The 19,155-nt window shown below is 42.4% G+C and overlaps 1 protein-coding gene across 1 annotated transcript in view; it reads right to left on the reverse strand.

Moving 5' to 3' along the window:
* Positions 1-6,145: 6,145 nt before the first annotated feature.
* The window catches only part of epha8 (eph receptor A8), a gene marked incomplete at both ends in the record, with an annotated part of 96,102 nt that continues 83,092 nt past the window's right edge, over positions 6,146-19,155 (reverse strand). Inside the window, 10 exons of the mRNA XM_079156746.1 lie at positions 6,146-6,260; positions 7,217-7,375; positions 8,242-8,432; positions 8,519-8,668; positions 12,861-13,070; positions 13,747-13,808; positions 14,848-15,033; positions 15,590-15,715; positions 15,993-16,060; positions 18,035-18,131. Coding sequence (XP_079012872.1) covers positions 6,146-6,260; positions 7,217-7,375; positions 8,242-8,432; positions 8,519-8,668; positions 12,861-13,070; positions 13,747-13,808; positions 14,848-15,033; positions 15,590-15,715; positions 15,993-16,060; positions 18,035-18,131 — 1,364 coding nt within the window. The remainder of the gene's footprint in view (positions 6,261-7,216; positions 7,376-8,241; positions 8,433-8,518; positions 8,669-12,860; positions 13,071-13,746; positions 13,809-14,847; positions 15,034-15,589; positions 15,716-15,992; positions 16,061-18,034; positions 18,132-19,155) is intronic.

Consider the following 19,155-nt stretch of genomic DNA (forward strand, 5'->3'; position numbering starts at 1 on the left):
CTATCTGTCAGACGCAGTCAGGACCGCATGCTGGTGATTCTCAAGATGGATCGGTGGAAAATCCCACGCAAAGGGAGGGCGAGTGCATCAGCAGGTGAATGCAGTTTACTTAAGGCACCCGGCTAGATTTATTGTTAAACAAACTTTATTTATTCACAATCGACTTCTGGGCAAAGGTGCAGTTTTAAGGCCCTGACACATTGGCGAGCGTTTGTCGCGCTACTCTTTATGTCATGCACTACAGTATTCAATTTATCATGTATAGCATCAGAGGGCTTTAGAATCTGTACATATGACACCCCCCCCCCCCCCAAAAAAAAAAAGTAGTGAGGAAGTGAGGAAAGCAAGATAGTCAAGAGGGCACACACAGAGGGCTCCTCCCACTTTTCATCTCCGTCTCATCTGATTCCAATATGCAAGTATTTCTGGATTGAAGCTAAATCGTGTGCAAGAGTGGTGGGAAAATGGTCGACGAACGCTGCTTTGTTTCATGTATGTATCATAACAACGGCTTGTGTGTTATCCGTAGCCGTAGGTCTCCAGTGTTCCTCACGCAGCCGCAGAACGTACATGGTAAGTGGCCGTTAGCTGAAGTCGTCGCGGGGAGTTCAAGTGCAACTTATTAGCCAAGACAGGTGACATTGAGCAGTCACAGAAACAATACTGGTATTTCATATTATGTTCTAAGGTAATGGTTTCCTACTTATATTTAACAGCCAAAGGAAGTACTCGAAGAGATACCACATACATACATACAAATGGCACATTTATTTATGCCATCAACCAAGACCAAAATAACCACTAACTTACCTTGTAGTCCTATGGCTTCGCCCTCTCCTTTGTTCTATCTAATATAAAGTACTGAGGTTGAGTCGTAGAACCCGTCTTCCATTTCTGAATCTCTCTGACGTCAGGATAATCTTGACGTTGATGGGCTTGCATGGTCATGCAACATTTTTCGCTGAAGTTCAAACAATTATTCGCTTGCCTGGGGCAAATTGGTGTGCATTTGAGACGGAAGCCGAGTGTGTCTTTATCTTGCATTCTCTAATGGCCATCAGGGGGCGACTTCTCTGCTTGCAAAAAGAAGTCTGATTGTATAGAAGTCTATGAGAAAATGACTCTACTTCTCTCTTGATTTATTCCCTCAGTAAACATTGTAAACATGAGTTTATGGTCTCAATCTCTAGTTTCAAGTCGTCTTCAATACAGCATGATGTTCACCATAAAGCAGGGTATGCTTTAGGGCGGGGCTTACTGTGATTGATTATACCAGAGCCGTATACGGCATCTCTACTTCACTGCTTCGCATTCCAAATATGGTCACTTCCGTTCGTTGGTAGCAAAAAAAACATGGCGACGCGAAACCGCCAAACTCGAGGCTTTAAAGCGGCAGTCCACAAACCAATGGGTGACGTCATGATGACTACGTGACTACGTCCACTTCTTATATACAGTCTATGGTCAGAACACACCCTAGACGTTCTGTACCGGCTAGTCACTTCTTACTGACATCAGCTGCCTGCAGTGATGATTGCAGACCAGAAAAACATAATGACTCTGTGGTGCTGTGGGGAACTTGAGTTGGAGGATGATTCTCTATGGGTCTGTCAGGGTGAGTGACACCTTTTACATTACATTTATTTGATCCATTGTTGATGTAAAAATATGACTTAGTGCAGCTTTAAACTAACATGAAACGATTAGGATTTTTGTTTGCCGTCAACAGCCACAGCTCTCATGAGGTTTAGAGTGTGCAAATAATAAGAACTAAAAGCAAGCGGAGCTGAAATCGTCTCTGTTGTTTCAGAAATAGTCAGGAAATCACTGTTGCAGTCACACACAGACAAACGTTCCTTTATTGTGTATTTATGGACAGTTTGCACATTTATGGTTTATCATTAGCAACAAGGATGATTCATCAACCGTAAGAAAACCTCTCAGAGTTGCATTATTTGGAAAAAAACAAATGAGCATGAATAAATAATGACGTGAATAAATCCGGTTGCTGATCTCTACTTCCTCTCAGTGACTGAACTTGCTGTATACATTATAAATCAATTCATCTAGCAAAAACATATTCTAATTTTATAAAATATGGGATTTCGGTTCAAGTCCAGTGTCTCCAAAAGTTTCCTCAAGAAAAAAGTAAATCTTTTGAAACCGGTTGTGAAATGCCACTATAATACATGATCAGGAAACATCACGAGGTTCTTCCCTAATAAAAACTGACATAGATCATCTAGAGGAAAACCTACGGCGGTGCACAAGAAAAAAGACATTCTCTTGATGGCACGGGGGGGGGGGGGGGGTATAAATCTGGGCTGATTATGTACTCTAGAGAGCGTTTAGATAAAAACATTCTACTTACATGTTCTTCGTCACCTTTTCATCAACACTGAGGCATAACAGCGTGATCACATTTAATCAGAAGTAACACTTTATTTTACAGTCTGTGTAGCTTATGTGTACTATATCCCCATCATTCATACAAAGAAAAAGTGTACTCTGGGGTAAAGAATTATTGCACTGAATGGTATTAGTGCTGACGTTGCTCCCGAAATATCCACTGAATTAGACACGTTTCTGTACCATTTAATTCATTTCAAATGCCACGACGAGAGCGCTTCCAGGTGCAGCGCGCCCTCCCAGCAAAATGTGACTCTGGATACGTTCAAACGAATGGGGTATAGTGCACTATCCGCCCTAATGCGTGTCTAATTTTGGTTGAAAGCTAAACATATTTAAAGAATTTCAATGATTAGCAAATTTCAAAAATTTGAAATTTTAAGGAAATATAAAACTGAAGAAGACACTTAAGAATAGATTTTGACACAAATTCATGAATTACGGTCAAATTTGACTAAGCCAATATTAGGTGCTTAGTGGCTAAGTTAGCATGTTTAGCACTGAAACCGAATTCAGCTGACGGATATTTTGTATTTTGCCCTGCCTTCTTCTACTGATTATTCTTTCACAAACACATCTGACGGATTTTATATTCTAGCAGCGGTTAAATAACATAAGAAATGTGCTAAACGTATTAGTGCTCCTCCTGTTGTACAGCTAGCTTACACGCTAGATAATGAAGTAGAAGCTCGTGTTAGCATCTAGTGGCCAGTTAGCATTAATACCACAGATGTATGAAGAGATACAGGAAGAGATACTTTGAAACAAAATGGACATAATGGCCAAACCGTGTAATTACAACTTCCGTGTCCGTCACTTTTTCCCATAGAATTCCATTGGGGAAGAGACGTCTGTCAATTTAAATTTTCCAGTGCAAACACTGTAATAGCCCTTATTTAAATCATTAGGTCCTAAAAGTTGTAAAATGCACTGATAGCCAAATCTACAGTTCTTTCCCTTGGCATAATGAACGCGCATCAGACCCACGGGACTGTGCCAACCTGCACGCTCGTATGACATACCCGGTTCATCGACTTCATGCTAGCTGTATGAGGCTGTAATAATGAATATATTGGCTGTAATTTGTCACTTTTATTATTTTATAATACATCCATTGGCTGTATGCCGTAAAGCCTGTAATGTGGATGTATTAACATCTCTATTCTAAACAACCGGCTATTGGCTAGTAGCTAATGGCACTGGGAGCACAACGTAAACAGAATTTAACGTAGTATTGCCAACACGCTGGGCAAAGGCACAGGGCACAAGCTCTTATTATACATCCATGGGCACAAGTTTTGATATGGGTTATTTTTCTGATCCGGATTCTGATGGTGGTCCTGCTACGAGCACGCCAACTGTCGTTCACATGAGCAAGGCGGGGGGGGGTAGGTAGTGAGCTTGGCATTATGGGCTCCATGGATGCAGAAGATCCGGGTAATTCAATACCCAGATTTAACTTACTAATATATATATTTAATATATGATAATTTTATTTGCTTCATGCCCCAGAGTGCAACTTTCATAGGAATGAACGGGGTCCCGCCTAAAAAGCTGTATCCAGTTCTCTTTATACATCCATGGTTAGCTGCTTAGCTTAAATTAGCTTGCTGCCAGCTACTTGGCTGAAAACAATTAAAAATACAACTAATTGATGTTAGCTTTGACTATCATACATTTCAAATACATTTTCAATATATGGGATATTCCAAATGCATTTCAAAAATGTCTTTAAACTCAATGAAGATGTATTTCTGTATCTAAAGGTAATGACAAAAAGCATGTGCACTGACATGCCTTGAGAAGTATATAATGTAATATATTAAAGATTTATTTGAAATAGACTTTATAACATTTGAAATATATATATTTTTAGTAGTTTCAAATATATTTGAACTAGATCAAGAATAGGATTGAAAGAGTTTGACAAACTAATCTTGAGGGTCCACCTACAAGCTGCTTCTGAGTTTTCTTGGACTTCAGCCACATCTCACGATCTTCACCAGCACACTGAAATATGCTCAGTTAGTGAGAAACTTTGGTCACATGATGGCCAGTAGTCATATATGCTCGGTGGTAGTAAGTGAACCTTTAGTTTAAGGTTCTAAATTCGTAATTCAGAGCACATCTATTGCCTCTAAACAGCTCTCAACATGGACACAGCTGAGTGGGTGGCTAGAAGCTAACAGTGCTAACAAATCCAACAGCACAAACAACGGCTACAGTGCTGACAGAGCTAACAGTGTTTACGTGATGGGCGACATTTTTGGAGCGCAGTGCAGAGTGGCAGCCATTAGCTAGCCAGTGTGACACAACAGAGAATCACATGCACTTCAAAGGCACGTGGGCCGGTCCGGCTATGTATACGAAGCAAGGAAAAGCTTGAATTGCAACACTCGCACACAGAAGGAGAGCGACATCATTCTCTGCTCTGGTAGACATTTCTCCACTTTGTGTTGTTTGCTGCTAAATGAATGCTCTGAATCCCATAAAAGATTAATTTGTCAAACTACTATTCCCAAGGTCAAGAATAAACTTTCACACTGAAAACTGAAATAGATTTGCTATTCTTGAAATGCATTTAAAAAACAAAACAAAACTAAATATTTGCGATACATTTAAACCTGATTTGAAATGCATTTTTAATATGATTATTTGAAATAAGAGGTATCAAAAGAAATCCCCAAATATACTGAAAATGCATCAGATGCAGCATTTATCATGGTATTTGAAGTTATTTTGTATCTACACATATTGCCTCTAATTTAAATATATTTTCCTTTCTGTCACAGTGAAGAAAGTTGGGAAGGAAATCTCATGACACAAACTAATGTTAAATATCTCTTTCTCTTCTTGGGTTTTGTACTTTAGTAGTCATTATTTACGTACTATTTTTCAATTTGTACATCGTGACTCCAGTTGAGGAGTTTTGTGACACAACTGCAAAGCCTCCACAACACAGAGGGATTGTAGAATAAAGTGCACTGCAACTGAATCACACACATCTTCCGAGTACAGCAGTTGTGCGCCGCGCAGCTTCACACGGGGCCCGAGGTGCTCCGGGGCTCCTCCTGGGGTCATTCATCAAGGTTAGACGGCGGAGAAATGTGCCTCTTGTTGGTATTAATAGCCTGGGGTGAAATAGGTCTTCTCCGCTGATGGAGGCGATCTGGCAACTTGGGTGAGCGCTATCTCACTTTTTCTCCACTTCTCTCGGTCTCGAGCCTCATTCTGGGCCTCAAGTCTCCTCAAGCTTGTACTGCGAGTGTCATCAGAATATCTGAACCCCCCCCCGTCCCCATCCCCACTCTCTACATCACTTCATGTACTATCGTCTGGTTCACTAAATCATATTTCTCTGATAAATTCAGGACTGATAAATTATCTTCTCTCCGCTGGCGACTCAATTAAAATAATTTGTGGTAATTAAGGCAGTCTTTCCATTCATAAACAAGATGTTTGAACTAAAAAAATGGGTTCGGATTGGAAAATAAAATAAAATAAAAAAATGAAAGGTCGGACTTGTCCCAAAGAAGTCACGTGTTTTACCCGCTCCACAGTTAAAAGCTTTCTCGTTTTGTTCTTCAATTTCTTCGGGGGAAAAAAGTCTTGTAAAGTTCCCGCACATCTTCCTCTCCCGTTCATCGGATCATCTTGAATTCCACGGAGTCCCTCTAGGCCTTGTAGAAGCCTGGGTTTCTAGATTTTTAGCAGAGAGAAACCTCACTGTTGGGAGTTATACGTGCACGGACGGCACACTCTTGTTGAGGACCTGCACCCTCATCAGCTGGACGCTGGTCATGATCTTCTTCTGGTGGCCCATCAGTGTCACTCCGAGCCGCTGGATGTCCCTGCACAACACACACACACAGACACAGACACACGCACACACACACACACACACACACACACACACACACACACACACACACACACACACACACACACACACACACACACACACACACACACACACACACACACACAGAGAAATCTGAGTTGCAGTGATCCATGACGAAAAAGTTAATTTTCAGGAAGTCACCAGGGCCTTTTGGTACCTCAACAGCCAACAGAGAACAACAAATAAAAAATAATAATATGATAATAATGTTGCTCTGTAACTGCTGGATGTGTAAATGAGCAATATCAACTTAAAGCAGCAGTGTGAAGGATTTAGTGGCATCTAGCGGTGAGTTTGCAGATTGCAACCAACCCCGTGCCCCTAAGAGTTCAGTTCACACAGATTAAAACAACCTATTTCTTCCTAATTGAATGCTATGGAATTTAATTAGTCTCAAAACTTGTGCTTTTCGCTCGCTCGGAAATGTGACTTGGAGGCGGGGATGGAACAGAAAGTGGCGGATGTCTCTGCTCCTTTCATTGCACTATAGCCATGCCAGGTGATGGTATTTTGTGAGCGTGAACAGTATCGATTCTGGGAAGGAAATTTCACCCTCCATCGTTTTCTCTTACCAGTTCTTCACTTGTTTGCGGCCTGCACACATGATCATATCATTTGATAGATCAGCTTTTATTTTAGACACAATGCACAATTTGCTGCAAGAGGACCAGAGTCATTTCCCTTTCTAATTAAAGGAGAGATGATGGTAGTTGTGAAGGGAAGACTTAAAGGCTGATTGAAATAGAAACAAGCTAAGATCCTGAGGGTTCATCTTACTTGTGACTGGAGCTCAAAGGTAGATCGAACCGTAGAGGTGGCGGTTAACAAAAGAAAATGCAGAAACATGACAGTGGTCTAACTGATTATGTGAGAAGACCATCACCTCTGATCACCATCAGCACTTACCCATGGTTCATGCTTATGACGTGTCCCAGAGTTTGGTAACCCCCTGCTGCAAAGTGGTCCTTGTAGCGGCTCATCTTTATGGTGTCCAGCCAGTCGTTTACTGAGTTACAGCTACTGAAGTCGGGGATAGCTCTCTCCATCAGCGGAGGACTGTTTAAACTGCGGGACACAAATAGAGAGAGAGAGACGGATGGACAGAGAGAGAGAGAGAGAGAGAGAGGAAGATTGATGGGAAGACAAAAAGATTAGTTCGAGGGAGTCCGAAAATGAGAAAAAGTGGCAAAAAGTGAGCAAGGGGCAGAGCGACCGGGAGGGAAAAGGGGGGGGGGGGGCTTTGAAACGTGCTGGTAGCTGAGGCAGAAAATCAATAGCGGTTCAAATGATAGAGAAGAGGTGGTGGCTGTGGTTGCAGGATGGCTGCTTTGGGTAGATTAATAAAGGGAGGAATCCTGAACACTTCTCCTCTTCCTCTTCCTCACGCTGACATAAGACGCACGGCGCCATGCACCACTGGCTCCGTAGGACCCGGGATCTGAACTGAGCAATTTACGCAGGTCCGTCTTCGGCCCGGCTGTCGCACTCAAATGTGTTCCCAGATTTGCCGTGGATCGATGTCAATATCACAGCCGGGCTTTTACTCACAGCGCGTCTTATCAGGAGTGAGCTTATTGGAAAACCACCTGGCTTCATTTGCCGGAGAACTTTGAGGGAAACTTTTGAGCTGCAACTTTATCCCACTGCGCTCATGTTTTTAAAGCAGCGGGATGAGATTCGATTTACCACGACTCCCACACCAGGACGGCTACTTAGCAGCCTAACAGCCCGTCACCAGACATTGTCCGGCGGATCATCTTCTCAGCCCCACGCAGACGGCGTCCCGCTTAGATTGTTGCGGCTTAATCCGCTAATCACGCAAACCAATATTTGATGAAATGTCGGGCGAAACCGTCTGGCCAAATTGAATCAAAAGACTCCTCGGCATGTGACACGATGCAAACGTTGGATCTACTCAGCGGCCCACCCACCTGCAGAGCGTGTCCATGGACTTCAGGTTCTCCGGGTTGCGGATTAGCTTGTCGAGAACGGTGACTATCTGGCAGAAGCGCGGCCTCTCGTTGCGGTCCTTCTGCCAGCAGTCCAGCATGAGCGTGTGCAGAGGACCGGGGCAGCCCATGGGAGCGGGCAGCCTGTAGCCCTCCTCCACGGATTTGATCACCTGAACAAAAAATAGGCACGAGAGTACAGTGTCTGCTGCCACAATAAGGTGAGGGGGGGCCAGTTGGTGAAACAAACAGCGCTCACGTCTCTGTTGGTGAGGTTCCAGTACGGTCGCTCTCCGTAGGACGTCACCTCCCACATGACCACGCCGTAGCTCCACACGTCGCTGGAGGAGGAGAACTTCCTGTAGGCGATGGCCTCGGGGGCTGTCCAGCGGATTGGAATTTTCCCGCCCTGTTGGGAGAATAAAAATGATTGACCAGGGTCTTTCAGGCTTTCTTTAGTTATAGAATCCAACTCATGATCGCAGAATAAAGGATTAGTGTGGCTATGTATATATTCTTTCTTATCATATCATCATCCCATGAAAAGACCAAAGCCATCAAAGAATTGATTCTACTTAAAAGTACTCTTTGTATCAAAGGCCTGATATATTTTATTTAAATATTTTATTCCTCTATGCGGTATAGCTCCATTATTGTCCAAAAACTGTAAAAAAAAAAAAAGAAAGAAGATAAATCAGCCACATTGTTGCACTGGTTGACATGTTTCCGTAGCGCGCCACATGTGTATTTTCATATGAAAATAGCCCCAACAATCTTTTTCTTTTTTGGGGGGGTTTTGAGTGAAGTTTGCTAAACACTGCTGTGCCTAGCTGTCTATGAAAATGACTGAGCCTTTTAAAAAAAAAAAGAAACTGTATTTGTTTTTAAAGATTTGTGTCTTCGAGGGGATTTGGAGCTGAGGGTCACAGACGGTGTGATTTTGGTCTTGTACTGGGATCTGTTGACACTAAGGAAAATATAGATTGATGCTGGCCTTAACCTTTACATCCAGGTGGGGACGGTGAAAAAGAAATAAAATTCTTCAGCCTCAACATTTACCAGTGAGGTAGACCCCACATCTTAAAGCTACCCTAATTCACATTTTCATATTAACACTGGATCAAATGACTGTGTTTTATGAAAGGGGTCGCTCGTAGTGACAAACCCACAGAAAATGATCACCCGACTGCACAGCTGCCCTCAGCTCTACGGAGCATTGTAGTGTCTTTTAGCTCATTATTTTGGTTTGACGGACGGTTTAACGCTTGTGCATCCCTTTAAAAAAAGTTGCTCTGATGTCCTGAGAAGATGTCCTCTTGCTAAAACTGTAAAAATAATTAATAAATTGCATCAACATATCAACATAAGCCCCGATCATCACTACCAAATATTCGAATAGTTTCAGAATTTTAACCCTTAATTTAAAATGTTATTTATGTTAACATAATTTTTATGACACCACTGTTGTTGTTATTTAAGTTATCAGCATGATATTTCAATGATTAGCAACAACATTGATTTTGATGTTTTGCTTCAAACACTGCTGGGCTCCAAAATGCAGCAGCTATGCTTCCAACAGTGGAAACCAAGGAAATAGTATGCATTTGTCATTTGTGAGAAAATGGCTAAATCTGGTAGAAAATAGTAACATTTTGAGGCATGAGCTCTGGGTTCAAAGCCTGATATAACAGAATGCTTGATTGTAAGCTATAATGGGCGTGGGATCAAACATTGAGGTTTTATGGGTTTCAATGGGGACATTTTTGTCCTTTGGGGTCTGAATGTATTTTGACTACACAGTTTATTATAGACCTATTATAAGAGCTGGGGCTTAACTTCCAAAATTAGAAAAAGAAAAGAAAAACCCCTTGCCACATGCATGCAGCCAAAATGATTGTTAACTTAAAAAGCCAAACATGTCCCTAATGAAGCACAAGGGTTAGAAGTACCACAGTCTCAACATAACCCTAGACAAGTAAAGATACAGAAGTCTTATCAGTAGTAGTAGTAGTACTCATGCAGAAAAGCCTTATTCATATTGGTATAATGTGCAGCATATTATCGATTTATTACTATTCCCTCAATGTGTAAACAGCATTTATATGTTAGTGAAAGCGGCTCATTTTAACTACTGTGTATACTGTAGTTTAATCAATAACGTAGTATACAACAAAGTATCTATAGCAGTCCAATACTGGAGTAAATCAAAATACGCAGTTATCTAAAATGAGGCGACATTGAGGTAAAAAGTAGCATAAAGATTGAGATTAGTGAAGTACTTCCCTACGCCACTGAGTACATGAACGTTTGAAGTTAAAAGACACACCGTGATTAAATGACTAAACAGGGCGCATGTGTTGCGGGTCCAGTACGAGAATAGACTTGCAAATGTTTGCAAGTATGTGAACTACTTACACTTTACTCTTGATATAAAAGTGACACTTAATTAGGTTGACGGATGGACGCGTCACTTCTTAAACAAACAAAGCGCTCCCGAGTGGGTTATTTTAAACATTTGAAGGTTGCTCTCAAAACGCAGCCCATTAGGCACACGCCTGACGTCCTGCTAAACCACAACAACCTGCAACACGACTGGAATCCTGTAACCTTCACTCGAGACCTCAACACTCGTAGCTTCTTCAAAGTTACTTTGCTGCCAGATTCCATACAATAGGCAGCTTTTTATTCACTTCCAGATAGTAACGTGTTTATCATCAGCCGTAATCAGCCATTAATTTCCAGATGACGCTATAGTGTCTGTAATATCCTCATTAACAATCCTTTTCCCCTAAAGCAGCATGTCTCTGAGTGATGCTGCATGTAATCACCCAGCTTCCTGTAATCTGATTGCCGTGCTTTAACAGACTGTAACAGACAAATGTGTCAAATGCTGATTTCCATCTTCTGTGAGCTGATAGCATCAGACTTGGCTTTTTTATATTTTATAGTTCAGGCTTAATACACTTGTGCTGACCGGGCTGTAGGTTTAATACTGGACTGCTCTCTACTGGTGCACTTATAGACATTACTTTGCTCTCAGTTTCATTGGACTTGATTGTATCTGTGTTGCTTTTGTCTCCAACTTTAACTCTGGTCTTGATGCTTCTTTCTTGGCTGGATTTCAGTGGAACTGCCCTCTTAAATAAAAGTTATTCACGAATGATAAATAGAATAAAGTCAAAAACATCTTTACTTGTCAATTTAATTTGACAAAATATGAAGATATACTGTATATCTGATGAATGTAATGTGACGGCTGTAAGGACATCATCTTTTGTCATTGCACTATATTTACATGATCTTAAGGATTTTTACATCTGAGGTTCAATATATAAAGCACTTGCTGCTAAAGGCAGCCAGTATGCCTCATGCAGTTTTAAAGTTGGAACTCAATGTATACATTAAAGGCAGAGCTGAGCACTACTCTGTCCTCTGTGGCTCTGAAGGAACTTTGTCTCTGTAAAAAACCCTGACTTACGGAAGCCCTGAGCAGCAAGTGAGAAAAAAAAGAAATCCGGTGATCCATTTTCTAAAAATGTTTATCACCTGTGAAACAGCTGGAAATTAAGAACATGGTGGAGCATGCTCTTAAGTCATGAACACGAAATTACATGTTATTAAAAATCATCATCAGGGTTATATGTTTGTTTTTTTGCTTTTGATGACCAGAGCCCAGCATAATCCGGTTCTGCTGGGTGAAGCCTGTGTGGAAGTGTCTTAATTTAACTTGCATTCTCTCTACTGGCCACCAGGGGGCGACTCCTCCGGTTGTATAGAAGTCTATGAGAAAATGACTCTACTTCTCTCTTGATTTATTACCTCAGTAAACATTGTAAACATGAGTTTATGGTCTCAATCTGTACTCTCAAGTCTTCTTCAATACAGCATGATGTTCATTTAGTAAATGATGGTCCATTTAGAGTCAAACAGACCATAAAGCAGAATGTTCTTCAGGGTGGGCTTTCTGTGATTGACAGGTCGCTGCTTCTGCAAGAGCCTTATACGGCATCTCAATGTCACTCCTCCGCTGTCCAAAGATGTTCACTTTTGCTAGCTGGTTACCAAGAAAAAAGACAAGACTGCCAAAATCCAAGATGGTGACGGCCCAAATGCCAAACTACGACGACTACGTCCACTTCTTATACATATTATAATTTTTATCTGGAGAGAAAAAAGTCAGATGGGTGTTCTATTGGTTGCTATAGGTTGTATTATGGGAAAAGTAGGATTCCAGGGTTTTGGGAGAGTTCACCCGTCCTGATATATCAGGCTCTGCTGCTTTAATTTTTTTAATCCATTTTCAATGTCTCTTGGTAGTCCCCCAATGGAAGTGCATTACGAAATTGCTCGAGCACCCCTTAGGAATCTGTGAAAATCTTCCTCGCTGCATGGAACTCATTGTGTTTTCTCTCGCAAGTCTACATGAGGCTGTAACTGCAATTGTGACATATAACGTTGATATGACAAGTGGAATAGTTTATGTGTGTTTCAACCTGTGGTTGTTTTTTCATACCCATTACACGTGCTCGCCGCCTCCTTTAAAGAGCTGTGTGAGTGTGTGTGTGCGTTGCATCAATGCTTGCCTCAATGTGAAAACTCACACTGGTGGTGTATGCAGCGTCGGGGTCGTCCTCCAGCACCCGGGACAGGCCGAAGTCAGACACCTTACACACCAGGTTGCTGTTGACCAAGATGTTGCGGGCAGCCAGGTCTCTGTGGATGTAGCCCAGGTCAGACAGGTAGGTCATACCTGCCGCGATGCCGCGCAGCAAACCCACCAGCTGGATGACGGTGAACTGGCCATCGTGCCTCTACGGGTAGGGGGAAGAGAAAAAGAGAAAGATTGGGGGGGGAGGAGGTAGGGAGAGAGAGTTTTAATAGCAGATCACAAAAAAAGTGAAGGTAGAGCAGCAGAACAGATGAGGGGAGTGATAATAGAAGAGATTTTAATCAAGATAGAGAGGAGAGTACAGATAACAGAAGAAAACATGACAGGGATTTGCTTTTTAAGTAATAATCCACGGTATCTTCATATAAGCAAATACTGGAGCTGTTTGACATTGTCGATGACACAGTGTTAAATCAACTTGTATCTCGTTAAAGAGAAAACTTTGCTCTAAACCACTGGTGCCTGGCAACAATGATTCTCTGATAAATAGCAAGTGATGTGAAGTGATGTTGCTCTCCTGTGGAAACCATGTATCTACCGAGTACATTCTCCTCGGTGTGTTGAGAAGAATTCTCCAACACTAATAAAACCTTCCGGAAATCCATTGGAAACGAATCCGCTGAGCTTGAATTAGAGCTTTGTAAAGTTTGCTTAGAAGTCGTAATACATTGTTTTCACCGGAGGATGAGCAGTTATAGCTTTCATAGCTAAACAGTGAAGGAAAAGATCGCCACTGACTCAATAACAGGACAGGAGAATCACTTTACACTGAGTGAAAATGAAAAGCAAACAGAAACCTTGACTTCTTCAATACCAACCCTGAGGAAGGAGTCCAGAGAGCCGTTCTCCATGTACTCTGTGATGATCATCGCCGGTTTGCCTGAGGGAACAAACAGCAACCTTCAGGACTCCTTCCTATGCTAAACCAGCCCGGTCTCATTCCCAGGTCCTCAATTAGCGCTTCGTACGGACCTCGACGCACAAGGCATCCGTGTATTGTCTGTATGAGACGCAACAGGCTCAAACGCATAACTTTTCACCTAGGACACCACTGTTGGTGTCCCATGTGAAACCAAAAATCAACGTTGACTTTGTAACTTCGCTTTCGTAAACAAATGTACTAATTTTCACAATGGACCTTGTGAAATATGGCCGTCACCCAAAGCTTTATGGTGAGTCGTGAAGCATCTTGGCAGTGACGACACAGCCACAACTCTAAAAATTGGCAAAGAGGTGGATCGTCGGTGGAGCTGAGGCGGGCCCTGGTGACGTAGCAAAGGAGACAGCTAGCGGCCTGAGACGGCACCCACCTGTCACTCAAAGCGACCGTTGTGGAGCGCCATAGCTTGCCGCGTTGGGCTACCCAGTAAGTTAAAAAAGTGATGCCAAGGCGTCGTGACCAAGCGTTCGTATGTGACCAGTTTGGAATGAGACAGGTTGGATGAACCGCACATCTGCAGGATATTTAATACTTTTTCATATTTATTTACATGCATGTTCAACACTGATTATGGCGCATGTGACGTCCAAAAGAATGATGTCCTAATTTAATAAATCAAAAATATGAATGAATACTTTTGCAATATCAGAGAGAAAGCCATTACTTTTACACAGTGAGCCATAGAGGCACTCGAGGAACCCTTTTTTCCTCTAAGCTCTTCAGCCCAAGTCCACTTCAGAATAACTATGGGCTTACTTCCTGGACAGGAAGAGTTCTAACTGAGGGAGCAAGTTATGAAAGCTTTGCGAGTAGTCTACATGACACACAGTAGATGAGGCTTGGTGTAGCCTATGCAGCCTACAAATGTACGTTCACTGTTATTTATCATGCTCTTTAACAGTCATAACACTTAAGTCATAGTCAGTAGTCGTGAAAACAACTTTATTAACACTAATATATAGATTTAGTGGTAGCGTACTCTGGGTTACCACTCCCTCCAGGCGAATGACGTTGGGGTGGTCGAACTGGGCCATGATGGACGCCTCCGCCAGGAAGTCCCTCTTCTGCTTCTCTGTGTATCCCGCCTTCAGGGTCTTCAGGGCCACTGGGATGTCTCGCTTCCCGGGGAGTCTCATGCGTCCATAGCACACCTCCCCAAACTCCCCTTAACACAAACACAAGAAAAGAGTCCATTTAGCATTAACCCACTCGTTCAATTATATTCTACTGCATTCAACATGCACTGTACACCCCCCCCACCCACCCCCCCCACACATGTAACATACAATAAATAATTGTAAATGTGTCTTAAGTTAATTTGCTGCGTTAGATGACAGAAGTCCATATGTGCAAAAGTAGAAGTAAGCTAATCCTCCATCAGCCTCTTTCTCATTAATTCTTATCTCAGAAGAACTTTTAAAGTGGGATGGCTTATTTGTCTTCCTCAAGTCTACACTTCTCTTCATGTCTGCAGGAGTCACATCCAGCAGCACAGTGCATTGTGGAGCCGACACAGTGTTAGTATTCCCGACCAGTCTGAGGGGCTCTGACTGACAGCCCCACGCAACGCTCTGATTCCGCTCTGCCATCCTCCTCTCTGCTGCACACCGCAGCCTTTACACTGGCCAATGATTTTAAGTTAGCCCCGGCCAATGATTCTCACTCTGTGTGCGTGTGTGTGTGTGTGTGTGCACAGGTTTCACTTTTTTTTTTTTTTTTACCTGAGCCAATGATTTTCTCTATTTTGATCCTGGAAGCTTCAATTTCTCGGGCAAACTCATGGACCGCCTGGCAGGGATCCTCGTACGTGTGCGGGTCGATGTAGAACCTTGCGTCGGGGAATGACACTAAGATAAACGACATTAGCATTCGGTCACATATCGGAGAATGAGAGCGGCGACTCAGCCCCTGGTTGCTGGTGTGTGCGAGGGAAGACTTGATGAAAGAGAAGAGCTGGCTCACAGAGAGAAGCAGAAGAGAGAGAGAGAGAATAAACAGCGGGTGCTCCTGTGATCACTCGGCGCGTGATGAAAAATGTTTTGCTCGGAGGATGAACTTTATTACATGCAGTCTAATCAATACGTGCGCTTAGTGGTTATAATTAAGGAGTGGGGCCAAACGTACCGTGACCGTTCTGGTAATGCATCTTCTCCTCATCAGAGTCCTGGAAGGCTTTGCTGTAGCCACAGTGTCTATACAAACCACACACACACACACACACACACACACACACACACACACACACACACACACACACACACACCCACACACACACACAAACATACAGTGGGATGAATACAGGACAATAGTGAAACATTTATACAAAATCTATCAAACTCGGCTCAAAATGAATAAATCAATAGTTGTTCATAATGAATTATTAACTTTAACAGAGCTATTCATCACTTAGTGAAACTTAGTAATTCATAAGGAGCAATCGGTCAACCTGTTCGCCCTGTTAATTAGGGTTTCCACCGGCAACAAGGTGGAACCGAGCCCAATGATTTCCATCATGAGGTTCCCTTTCTTATTAACAGACCTGTTTCTATGGGTTTGCTTCCATGTTTATGATTAACATCATATATTAATGCTACGAAGGAACAGCGGACACATCTCAGGAGGGCATTGAGGAGATTTAACGCATCGATCACACATACGGGTGGTGTGGGGGAAGCCACACGCGACAGAAATACTTTTTTTAACTTGGCGTTGAAAGGGTTGACTAACACTTTTTACATCTAGCATCACTATATAGGTTTGTCATATTTATGTTTTTCTTAAATTTCACTTATGTAGGGGAGTGGCGTAAAAACAGCTTTTTTTTGGGTGCTTCAAATTCCAAGCACTACTGGCCACGTCTTTGCTGTTGGGCGATTTCTTGAGTCATGGTGGTTGGCGACAACACACACACACATTGAGGGTTTAATTCACAATGTTTGTCTCCTGTCCCTTCATGTGTGAGCGCTGGTTTAGGTTTCTTCAAACTGTTTGGATCTCACTCTGTGTGGCAGAAACCATCGTTATCGCCTCCCATCTCCTTACTTATACTTGAATCATTATCTCCACCAGGAGGTTATGTAATTGGCCCTGTGTGTGCATGTGTGTGTGTGTATCCCTGTGTCTGTCCATCTGTCCACGGCTAATATCTGAAACTGCCGGATCCAGCAGCCTAACACGTTTTGTGCTCATTTATGACTGTATATCAAGCCTATTTTGATTAACAGAGCTAACAGCTAACAAGCTAACATAGCTAACGGAGCTTACGGAACAAACACATGGCAGGACTTCTCTTCAGTCTGTACAAAGGTCTGATGAGGTCCTTCTGCATAATAATTAGCCATGTGCTTCTACGGGGTAGCGTGTTTTTTTGGAGCTATGGGCCATCAAACTGAACCTGGTGGTTTCTGCCATACGTAGTTGTTGTTTTTTCTCATCAGTTTAACATCATTGTGCGTATTCATTAAAAATTAGCATTTTAAACTCCACCATCAGTGAAGCTTTCCTTTTCTGAACCCCCATCTTAATTGCATTGAATACATTGGACAACATGATTTTGCCTGGATTACACATTTAAATCCTCCGACATATTATTCCCCTCTCTAACAGAATGGAAATGAAAAACTTAATATGCAGTGAAACACAAATTAATTAAGTGCATTGGAATTAATTATTCGATGCAGCATTCCAGAGATGTAAGTTGAAAACATCAAAAAAAGGGAGGATGGGTGGGGTTGACAGGATAAGTGGGAACGTTTGGCTTGCAAGCTACTGGACATGAATCAACATAATTAAATACGCTACGAGGTGGAAATTATGATTTCGGAAATTAGCTAAACAAGGCGGTGAGAGGACAGGGAGGGTTGAGATGAGAGAAGCTAAAGAAAATGAACATTTCAACATGGCAAAGGAGACTAGAGGTGTTTTAGCTTCTCAAAAGCAGGCTTAAATGAGATTCATGGAATAACTCTTCACTCAGATTACGACCTCACTTTTTTAAAATGTTACTTTGCAGGCAATACCACAGGAGGAAACAGCAGGGAGAAACACAGTGCACACAGGGCTTCTGATCACAAGCAACATTTACACAAAGAGAGATACGGTAGAGTAGCGTAAGAAAGTGTTCCACACACAGCAGCGATGGGTAGTGTGGTAAAGTGTAGCCTTGCCGTTTCCTGCAGATGATGATGGCCAGAAAGGTGACCAGGCCGGACACCAGGGCCATGCAGATCCAGATGATGGTCATGGTGTTGTAGCGCAGAGGAGCTGGAAACACACACGCAAACAAAACCGCTCTGCGTTAGCCGAGTTTGCGGTTTACACTGACACACACGGCGGCAAACAGATAAACAGATAAACAGCAAAGGTAGAGAGTTCGTGGTCAAACAAGATAAACAAGAATGTGTAGCTTCATTAAAGAGCTCAACATTTTGTGATGACCTCCTGTCTGCATTTTTTAAACTTTGTGCGTGGCATCATATGGAGGGAATATTCCACTAATGTTCATTTACTTTTAAAGATTGAATGGCACTTTTTTAATTCACCATTTAGTGTAATAACAAGCCCTAATAAAATAATTAAGTGTGTCATGGATACATTTCTTTGCTAACTGCACACTGGCAGCTCTGTGAAGGGTGCACCACAGTCAGGTACAGTGGTGCTTTAGGAGATGTAGATACATTTTTTTGATGGGACAAGTGAGAGCTTTAGGATCACAGAAAATCAGTAGGTTTCATCCTCTGGGGACCATGAACATCTGTACAAAATTCTACGGAAATCCATGTAAAGAGATATTTCAGTCTGGATGAAAGACTTTGCCATCCCTAGAGCCTTGAGATAAACATGGTTACCATTGAAGCTTCAACGTTGGGTCAGACTGAACTACACGGAACGGACACAACGAAAAAAAGGCTAATCTGGTTTCCATAAACTTTAGGACTTATTGATTACTCAGCATGTATGGGGGGGGGCATGTTCAGTCCTCTTGTTTTCAGAGTCAGTATCAAGAGGAGCAGAGTCTGGGTCCAGTGAGCAGCAGAATGAAGGGAGACTATTAGTCAGTGAAACAGCACTGGGACTCCGACCAGGCAGGAGGTTTAGCTTTGCAGACCTACAGTCTGCTCCGCAGGTTCTCTGCCAAAATCCCCTATTAGGAAAGAAAAATGTTCCAATAAAAGTTTTTTCCGTGAGTCCTAAACTTTTAGTGTTGTACTGGCCTCAGGTGGACAGATTCATGGAGACTTCTAGCCCTCAGCACTGGGATAGGCTGCAGTTTTGCTGACAGCGGTGA

The sequence above is a fragment of the Pholis gunnellus genome (assembly GCF_910591455.1).
Source record: "Pholis gunnellus genome assembly, chromosome: 3".
NCBI classification, from domain to species: domain Eukaryota; kingdom Metazoa; phylum Chordata; class Actinopteri; order Perciformes; family Pholidae; genus Pholis; species Pholis gunnellus.